This window comes from Triturus cristatus, chromosome 3_1 (genome assembly GCF_964204655.1).
Source record: "Triturus cristatus chromosome 3_1, aTriCri1.1, whole genome shotgun sequence".
Lineage (NCBI taxonomy): Eukaryota > Metazoa > Chordata > Amphibia > Caudata > Salamandridae > Triturus > Triturus cristatus.
This window is the reverse complement of record NC_140583.1, coordinates 653919631-653930219: the sequence shown is the minus strand read 5'-3', so window position 1 is coordinate 653930219 and position 10589 is coordinate 653919631. Positions and strand designations below refer to the sequence as shown.

The 10589-nt window shown below is 46.3% G+C and overlaps 1 protein-coding gene across 1 annotated transcript; it reads left to right on the top strand.

The window, feature by feature from the left end:
- Positions 1-3245: 3245 nt before the first annotated feature.
- LOC146860747 (uncharacterized) lies at positions 3246-6472 on the top strand. The gene is made up of 2 exons (XM_085646169.1): positions 3246-4056; positions 6333-6472. Exons 1-2 carry the CDS (start codon positions 3246-3248, stop codon positions 6470-6472), a joined length of 951 nt encoding a protein of 316 aa, XP_085502295.1.
- Positions 6473-10589: the final 4117 nt, after the last annotated feature.

Genomic DNA, 10589 nt, shown 5'->3' with positions numbered 1-10589 from the left:
TGGTTAATCCAAATTGACATATGTATGACACATTGCTTGTCTATTATTGTTCTCCTTCTTATAGCATGCAAAAAACCTTTTTTTTTTTTAAACTGCAAAAAACCGTTTTGCGATTTTAATATTTTAATTGTGTATGAGTATTTGTGTATGATTTATTGTGTTATATAAATGATTTTTTTGATGAATTTACATTGATTATTAAAATACAGATATATTTTACCAATTTTGTTTTATGACAAGTACTTCTTATAGATTCAGTATTGAGGGGAAAATGGAGTGGATATATGAGCTTGTTTGATGATTGAAAGGATAGTAATTTCTGATCTATAGCCAAGAGGTACACATATTCTTATACTTGTTTTCCTGGGTGCTCCAACCTTTTGGCTTTGAGAGCCCCCTCTCCTTGTTTTCAAGGTTTCCATCATAATTCTTTGATACATACCACTGCGACTCTCAAGATAAGTAGGGAACACTCCTTTTTATGTCCTGTACTATTCTTCTCTTGCAACCTTAACATTTGGGTAAGGGTTCCAAGAGAAGAATTACTTTCCCAACTCCCAAAATGTCTTTTGCACATTGCTACATTGCACAAAGGTGTTTTTAAGATTCCAAGCCTTGTGATTTTGTGACTTGCAGGCTTTGTAACTTCAAAAAACGTTCATACATGAGGTCCTAAATATCTTCATGAGTATGGTTGGCCTGGCTTTGTCTGTTGTAAGGGAAAGCCATAGTTCTAAAGGGTCTGCTGGATCAATGGAATAATGTATCCGGGAAGAATCCACAACCTCCTGCTGCCTTGTCCATAGAGACACAGCCGGCTCAAGACTCTTCAACACTGCTTTTAAACTCGCCGCACCCCGAGGAGTCCAAATTTTCCCTTGTTCTTAGTAATTCACGTCAATTACAAATCTTTAAGCTGGAATATTGCTGGTATCCGCTCAAAGATCTTACTCCCAGAGTGGCAGTTATTTGTAAACACTTATGATATTCTGTTATTTCTAGAAACATGGGATATTACTCTTATTGCTTTTGATGGTTTTGCTTGTTTTTCTTGCCCCGCAGTACCAACTAAATCAGGGAGACCATCGGGGGGCTACTCAAAGGTAGAACAGAATCTCTTGTAGTAAAGGAGGGAAACTTTCAAGTAGTAATGTACGGGGGTTGGATTTACATATTGTGAATTTCTATAATAACAATATTCATAGTACCCCCAGAAAAAACGTTCAGGCAGTATTTGATTACATCTCCACCTTGGTAGAGAAAAAGGTAAATGCAGGGCGCCAACTATACGTTTGCCTGGCGGGGGATTTTAACGTCAAACTCCCAATTAGAAGCAAAAGTCCTACTGCAATGGCTGACGTGGGAGGGGATACACGTGGCAAAGAGCTAGAGCCATTATTAGACCTCTCAAATATGCACAATGCTTTAGAGATAGCCGGTAGGGATAGCATAACGATTCCAACATTCAGAGGCAGAAATTGTGCAACGATCATAGATAATATATTTATCTCTCGAAATCCGACCAATAGTCTAAACTATACCTCTATCATACCAACCCAATTCGGCGATCATAATACTGTCATAGTATAATTCGATATTTTAGCCAGAGAAAGCCCCATACTCGCAACAGGTTCTAGTCAAGTATGCCCATCCTCCGATAACATGAGAGTATGCAGGAAATTGGCTGACCCCAAGCAATTCTTGGAAAAGGTAATCACAGAGAACATTGCCTTGGCGATGACCTGTCTAGAAGTGCATAAGGAACAGGGAAAGGTAGTCAGTGCCTTTGTAGGCCTGTGTGAGAAGATTAAAACAACTCTTAACAAGCGTCTTAGACCCATGCAACAATGTCCACAGTGGTTTGACCATGCATGCTCACTGGCCAACTGTTCACTACGTTTTAGGCCTGTATAAGAACTCCAGAGATCATGAAGAGGTGACCTGTATGAGGAGAAATTATAAAACCATGGTCTTGGCCAGAAGAAACAAGGTTATCTCTCAGCAGTGGAAGGTTTTATTTTTGCAAATTATACACTAAAAGCTTTTTGGTCCCACTAATAAGAGCGAGAAACATAATATGTAGTGCCTAAGCCATTCTTGCATTACAAGGTCTCTCAGATGATGAAACATGTATTGCTCTAATTCGCTTTCTCTCTGTGCTGCCGTCCGATCACGTAGAACTATTTATTTTATTTAAAACATGTTGTAACTGCCGTTAGGGATTACAACTTAGAAAGAATTCAAGTATAGAGTTTTAACATTTGGCTGTGTGAAAGGTAATTTTGTAATATTCATAAAGGATGAATTGTTCTTAATGTTTTATATTTTTTAATCCTTATGGTTGCATTAATAAATTATTAAATATGAAATGCACGGAACAACTCAGAGTAGTATCAGGTAATCAATCCATTAATAGGGCGGCCACAAAGTAGGCTTGTATTATCCGATTTACATAGCCTGAGTTACTATATTCAAACTAACTCCAATTAATCTTCAGGAGCATGTACTGAGACATGTGATTCTGTTCTTAAGCATCAAATGTTTCCATGTAAGACAATAATTGTATGTTTGTACGTGTACTTTTATGGTTTCCTATGCAAAACAGAATAAAGATATTTTGATTTGATTTGATGTATCCAAAAATCTGTGTTTGACCTCATGGTCACAGAAGGCCCCAGATGCCAAAATAGAACTAAGAGAACCAAAAAAACTACTAAAGGATTTACAGGCATAGATAGGGCTTTAGATACAATAACCCCAATATCTTTTTAATTTCCTGTTTTAATTTCCTGAACCATGAACATGAGTTACGGACAATGCTATCCCCTTCCTTTAATTTCTTTTTAATGCACTTCATAGGCAAGTGGGAGTTTGTAAATGATCCTTGTCATGATACATTTTCTTGCATTTGGAGTTCCCCAGTAGCGTTGTGTGTGTATCTGCTGTCTTGAAACATTTCTGCCACTGTCTGTATTCCTTTCGTGCTCTCCTATGTATCCCCTTCCCTGATTTTCCTTCAACTATGTCTCTCTCCTCCTTACCTCCCTTCTCTTATTCTGTCCATGCCATCTGTTTTATTGTTGCCCTCTTTTTTTGTACATTATCTATTTATTTTCTTTTGCTGCATATCTATCCTGTCTATCGTGCCATCACTCTTTCCATTTAATTTATTTGAACTATCTTCTCTCCCTCAGCCTCCTCTCTCTAGCAGTCTAATTTGTCCTACTCTTATCTCATCAGAGACAATGTCTGCAGGCTCCCCAACCCTGATCCATCGAAAACCAGCTGAGAAGAAGACTGTTGAGTCATGGGAGAAAGGCCCATTTGCTGCTGATGGAAGCAGTAGCCAAACACCATCCCTGCAGGATAGGACTGGTTACCAGGCATCAGTTTCTGACAGTCGCAGCTCCAGATCCAATAATATAACAGCAGAGAGAATCTCATCCAAGGAGGCCCGGCTCCTTCTTGGAGGGTCGCTGCAAGAAGATCTGGTCCTGGCCACCCTGGCCAGCTTCCTTGGAAGATCTGCGATGTCAGGATACTTGAAGATGTTCAAAATATTGCCTGAGCTTTGGAAGCCGAGCTCTCCAGAAATATCTCAACAAGCACTGGAAACACTCACAGGCTGTATACTGAAAGATGACTGCAATCTGTTGGTCTTGCCCCGTGAAGATCAGTCCTCTCCAACCTCGGGTGCCACCAACTTCAAAAGTTTAGAAGCACCAGCAGCATCATGCCCGGCGGCAGCTAGCAGTAGAGCTTCTTCTGTCCTGGATTCCTCCACCGGCACTGCTTCCCTGGCTGCAACGCTGGAGTACTGGGCATCGTTCCAGAGCAGGTTGGCCAGTGCCTTTTCCATCCTGCCAGTGGCCTTGTCCCAGCGACTGCTGGTTTTCTGGGAGATCTTCAAGCTCAGTGTATTCCCCCTCTTTGAGAACTACTTCATCACTGTGGCCAAGGAGTCTGTTCAGGCAGCAGTAGCATTCCTGATGGATGAGATGCAGCTCTTCATCCCTATTCCTGCTCTGAACAGCCAGGGGCAGTGCACACAACAAGGTAAGTGGAGCCGCCATTTCGTGGAAGGTTAGTGTAAAAAACCAGGCAAGGAGGGGCTTCCGCTGCAGAAGAGACCGCATGAGGGTTGGGTTTCCAGGCCTGATTGAGGAGGGATAGTGCTCCATGGGATAGAGAAGGTTTCTGTTCGATGTGTGGTGCGCTTCAGGGAATAGGGTCCGTGCACCTGAAGGAGTGTTTTTTCTTTGGAAAGTATTTTGGTGAGAAGGGTTCTTTTGAGCGAGTAGTGGCAGAGTGCCCAAAGCAACAGGGGTCTTCCATTGGATATGCAAGAGCGGTGCATCTGTCATTCAGGAGGGGTTCCCATAAGTAAACAAATCCATTGCACAACTTCTCACAAAAGGTTAGCACAATAGGGCAGCATGCCCTGTGTGAACCTGTGATGGAGCATTGCACCTCACGTATGAGGGGTGATGGGAGGACTGCCTCTTCCTGACCACCACAAGCGGATGCCCTGGACCCCACATTAACTGAGAGAAAGCCCCATCTACCTCTGCAGTAGGCAATCCGAACCCCATATCAAATGTTCTACCCTTCCAGTGCTCCTTACTTTTCCCTGTGAAGGGGTAAGTTGTAGTTGCCAGGTGAGCACAAGGAGTCGTAGCCGACAGTGGAGTCTAGTGACCTTTGTAGTGACAACAAGCCTTTTCCAGCACTTGTTCCCAGGAGCACTGTGGCCAAATGAGCTTCTTCTGGAACTCACCACTGCGGAGCGCCCAGCTTTGCAGCCCTATAACTCATGGTGCACAAATGTCACAACCACTCCACAAACGTGAGTTTCTCTGAATAAGCCATTTACACGTGCTCGCACAGTCACCTGAACCGATGGTGTGGCCAATGACTGGGAAGTTAGGGGCAGGGCACACAACAAGGTAAGTGACTCAGTCATATGTTTGTGGCTTGAATTGTGAGTGTATCAGATATAGGCCCTCTTAACAAGGTGGACGCGTAGTTATGACGCATTACAAGCAGGCAGGCGCAGCTGATGCTGCCAGTGTGGACATAAAAGGAAGTTGAGGCATAATGAACGGGTTCTAAAGCCTTGCATTAACTGCACAAGCAGTAAGCCAGGATCCATGAAGGTTCAATACTTTCAGCTCCATCACTCCCAGCACTACCTGTCTGTTGGGGTTCGGCATCTAAGTAATGCACAGTTGTTATGTAGTTGCTGAACTACACCTACATGCATATTAAGCTGCAAATGTACCACTAGGCGCACAATTCTTGTAAACCTCCTGTCTTGCGTTAATTTCCTCTCACACAGAATACACGTATATATGTACGGGTGCTCCAGAGTTGTGGAGAAACGTAGCCTGACAGCACAGTATGAACAATTCTGTTAGTATCTCTAGAGGTGTAACCTGCACACCGGCCTCTGAAAGCACTCTGAAGACCCAGCGAGAGGGTGAGTGAAGTGTATAACCTTGTGCGCCCTAGTGTTGCACTCAAGGATTCACTCAAGGCTTCATAGCGCTTCTGCAGAGGAGCACATTCTGCTTCCCTGCAAAGCTTTCCCTAGTGCATGCACCAGCAGAGAGAGCGTGAATTAAAAAAATGATACAACATTGGACACTACCAATGAACACCATGGACCTTCTGCTCAGGAAACTGTTCTTCTATCACGCAGGTACGTCGTGAGTGCCTCTGCCCCTAGCACTGCTTCTGAGCGCTGTTCGAAGCCCCTGTTCCTCGCTCCGCTCCTGTCTACTTTTTTTGCCTGCTTCCTTTGTTCCTCTTTATTTTGCCTCCCTCTGTTGGCCTGTTTTCCTTTATTTTGCCTTCTTTCCCTCTGCTTGCCCTTTCTCCTTTTTCCTCCTATTAGCCTCTTTTATTTTTATTTTTGCCCCGTTTTCTCCTGCCGCTGCTGCCCCCATGTCCCCGTCCCCTCCCACGTGCTCCCGCCTCCTAGCTGTCCTGCCCTCCCCCTGACACCTACTTAATGGCGGCCGCAGCGTGATAGGGCGAGCAAGACTCCAGGCCTTCTGGTCAGGAAACTACTCTCCCATCGCGCAGCTCTGTCGTGAGTGCCTCTGCCCCTAGCGCTGCCTCTGACCGCTGTTCGAGGCCCCTGTGCCTCGCACCGCTTGTGTCTCCTTTTTTGCCTGCATCCTCTGTTCCTCTGTTTGCCTGTTTTCTTTATTTTGCCTCCCTCTGTTTCCTTTATTTTGCCTTTCTCTGTTTGCATGTTTGCCTCTATTTTGCCTTCTTTTTCTCTGCTTGCCCATTCTCCTTTCTTTCTCCTTTTTCCTCCTTTTTAGCCTCTTTTATTTTTGCCCCGTTTTTGCTGCTGCTGCCCCTGTGGCCCCTCCCCCTCCTGCCTGCTCCTACTCCTGCCTACCAGCTGTCCCGCCCTCCCCCTGACCCTTACATAATGGCGGGCTCTGTGCGGCTGAACTAAGCAGGCGTGCCGCTGGCGTGCCCCAGGCAAGCTCATGTGCGCCCATCCGCAACCCGACCACAACCAGCGCCAGGGACCCTGGTCCTCCGACCCGCCTGCGCTACAGCTCCTCGGCTCTTTAAGCACTCAATGCCAGTAAGAACAACAACTGCAAGCTTTCTTCACCTATTGACACCCACGGACCCTTCACCTGCCAACACTGCCGCCACTCCTTCTCCTTCGCTGAGACCTAGGACCTACCTCCACACTCCAGCAATAACTCCACTGCACCCCAAACCCTGCAATGCATCCTCCTCAATGTCCGCTCCCTCCACAGACACGCTGCGGAAATCTGGGACCTCCTCCACAGCACCACCCCTGACGTTGCCTTCCTTACAGAAACCTGAACGAACGCTGCCTCAGGACCTGACATCGTGATCCCCAAAGGCTACAAGATCACCTGGAACGACTGCCCCAACCTCCCCGGAGGAGGCATCGCCATCACTCACAAGCCTAACCTCTGCCTGAGCACCTACACCGACGGGCCCACAGACCGGATGGAACACCTCCACTTCAAGATACAGACCAACTCGACCACCACCCTCCGAGGCACCCTCATCTACAGACCCACAGACCCTGTGCACCTTTCTCCAACTCCATTACTGACATCATCACCCCGCAAGCCATCACATCCACCGACTACACCTTGCTGGGAGACCTCAACTTCCAACTCAACAACCTCCAAGAAAGATTCTATACTATAACTGGACCTAAAGCCGTGTTGTGTGTCATCAAGCAGCTTGTGCTCAGTAAAATAATCTGAGAGTTGTATATTCATAGCCTTTTCAAGACGTTTTGCATACAGGGGAGCCGGTAGATGGGACAAAAGTTGTTTATATCATTAGGATCTAGATAGGGCTTCTTTAGGATCGGTAGAATTTCCATAAATTGGGGAAGCATCCTGCTCTAAAAACGGAGTTGAAAACTTTTGTCAAATTGTCCACAATGACATCTTGCCTGTGGAAATAAGGTCTCCTACTTGGGTGGGATTGAGATTGACAAATTCAGTGAAGCCTGGACCTTTTTGAACCGTCGGAGGGTTATGATCGAAGCAAGAAGTGGCCCCCTCCCCCATGACCATAGGTTGATAGACATAATTTAAAATAGTTTCAAATTTATTCAAAAAGTGTTAGGCGATCGTATCACAATGACTGTGTAGGCAAAAAATCTGGGATACGCTGGAATGTAAGGGACAAGACTATATTAATCAGATCTTTGGAAGAGTTATTAGCGCCATCAATCTTCTGAGTAAAATATTTTGTCTTTCCCATGGCTAACTTTAGTTTATACTTATTAAGGCAAACTTTATACTTTTCCTTCTCTCCAGAATCATATGCAGATCTCCAGAGATGTTGTTGTTAGGTCGTGCCTGAGCCAGCGCGCATGCGCTGCTCCGTGAGGCTTTATGTAAGGGCTTCAAAAATCTGACCACACGCTCATGTGTGTGTTTTTGTTTTGGTCACAGGCTATTGGCCTTTGCGTGCACCTTTCTAAGAAAGACAGCATGCAATTGGGCAAAGGCGGGTGCATGTCCTGCCCTTGCTCCGCCCACGGCCTAATGCTTGCGGTTACCCGCACGGGCACCATCTGTTTTGAATTATCGTGCCCAGACGCGTGCGCAATAATTCAAAACAGATGGCTCGCTGTGCGCACCACTCGCATGCTTATTTACGAAGCCCATGAGCAACGGACTCTGGTAGTAAATTGTATCATCGGCCTGTTTCCAATGCGCATGCGCACAATGGCATGCAGGGTGGCAGCACTTGAGGTGTCACTGCGAGTGAAGCCATGGCATGCGACTACTTCCTATCCATCACGGGATTGGCCGGAAGAAGAGCGGGATAAAGCCTGGAAATCATTAGCTGGAGTGGCTGTAATGTATTGCTCTTCTAATACTTAACAACATGGTGGGCGCAGATGTCACACTTTAAATCAGCGGGCATCATTCAGCCAACTGCATCAAGTTCGCGCCAAGGACTTGTTCCAAATTCTGCTGCAGGCCTCGGTGTGTGCTTCTGCATATTTTGTATCCGTTCCCTGCTTGGCTTTATTCCGCCCTCTGTCTGTGTGGACAGTACGCCTGGGAAGCGGCACTTCAGTGACAGCCCCCCACCTCTTCACATCCAAGAAGATGAAGGTCTTTGAATCTGGTGATTACATTTGTTGACGGTCGCCGCATAAGACATTCTTAATTGTATTGCTGATGAAATCCCAAAGCAGAGAACAAAACTAGGGCGAGCTCGGCACCAGAGAATGTCGATAAAAGGCACTGTGAGTGGAAGAAGGGTTGGCGGTGAGATCATGTTTATAAGTACTGTAGGCACACCTGTGCACACTTGTGTTTCTGTTTGTGTATCACAGTGCGTGTTTACGCACAAGTGCCTGAGACAGCTGCCCTGTCTGGACTGGAAACTAAAAGTAGCACTGGCTAAAATGTTCCACACAGCTCCTTGGGCGTCTACCTTCCGTTCAGTGGTGTACCCTCACGCTTCGGACCCAGTCAGGAGAATGTGAGAAGCTTTTTGTAATCGGGGAGGGAATAAAACTAAAGAAAATCTTGCAGAAGCAAGTGGGCTCAATGATGTTGGTACGCGTTGACAAGCATTTTGAAAGAGGGGGCATTCGTTAATTTTCGTTTAAAATATAATTTCCTCACTACATAATAACAAGCATTGGCATAGCCAATAGGTCTCGCTTTTGGGACCTTATAAGTATTTAGTTATGCAGCGCAATATCCTTGGTGCAGCAACACTAACTGTTGCATGGCTAAACACTTATAAGGTCCCAAAGGTGAGACCTATTGGCTATGCCAATGCTTGTTACAGGCTAGCTGTTATTATGCGCAGACATTACCCAGGGGTGTTAGAGTACTTTGCAATAGAGCAACATTTTTATATGAGATATCACAGTGTAACGGCTTGTAAGTGACAATACCAGGGGCAGCACCTCCATGTGGGCGGAGGGGCGTCGCCCCACTGCTTTCTCGCACTGCGAGATGCAGAAACATAAAATGGTATTATAAATACCATTTTATGTTTCTGCTTCTCGCACTGTGAGAAAGCAGAAGGGTTTGGAGCGGGTCTGCTCGAGGGCAGGGGAGAAGTGGCTAGCCCAATGCTGCGGACCCTGACTGTTTCGTCAGCCCTCTGGGGCCTATCAGACCAGTCATGCGCACTCTCCCTTTTTCTCCATGTAAGCTGCATGTACCCTACAAGGAGAAAAAGGCCTCCCCGTAGATTCCTGCGTGTTCGGCGTCCCAACCAATCACAAAGCTGCCATTGCACTGTTGTGATTGGCTTAGGGGAGGGGAGGGAGGTTGTCTGCTTCCTGTTCCAGGGAAAGGTAAGTTTTAATATTTTTATTATTATTATTTAACCCTCTCCCCACGTGACCCCTCCTTCACTCGCCCATCGCCTCCTCACCCCGCGCGACCCTGCATCTCCCCACCAATCCCCCCCCCCCCCCGTGAGCTATGCCGGCAGCAACTGGACAATTCTTATAGCTACTACGGTTACTCTTGGTGAAAGTTACGTTTTTACAAATAACATATTTATTCAGTAGCTTCCAGCATCAGACGAGATGGGCGGGGGGTGGGGTGAGCAACGGGGTGACAACAATAAGAAAAAAGGGGAGAAAAAGAGCTTATTTGCCGCCTGCAGCCCACCATAATGCTGCATTGCCCGTCTTCTGCTCCTCTCGTTGCTTCACTGATGGCACAGGCTCCCAGCCTCCACTGCTGCCAATCCTGAAACTGCTTTCATGCATGACAGCAGCTTTAGGATTGGCCTGAGCGGCGAGAATTTGTGCTCTCAGGTAGACTGGGAGCCTGGCTTTGCTGTCTTCAACCGAGCAAGACAGCTGGGCTGGAGAGAGTTTCAGTGCGCATGACCGTTTGGCCGGCCTGAGACAGCAAGACAAATAGTCATGCGCACTGATAGCAGTGCCCACCACTACCCGTTGGGGCTTTCATACCCGTAGCTCCGCCCCCAAGACTGGGTCTGGAAACAAAAAAACAATAATGAACAAGGATTTATTATCGTTTTATATATTTATATTTTAATGCTGCTGGCAGGGGGGG

Bases quoted from the DNA above. Each gene is read 5' to 3' on its own strand.
- LOC146860747 (XM_085646169.1), top strand. From the start codon at position 3,246: ATGTCTGCAGGCTCCCCAACCCTGATCCATCGAAAACCAGCTGAGAAG. The intron at 4,057-6,332 runs GTAAGTGGAGCC...CCTCCTTTTTAG, and splicing joins GGGGCAGTGCACACAACAAG to CCTCTTTTATTTTTGCCCCG.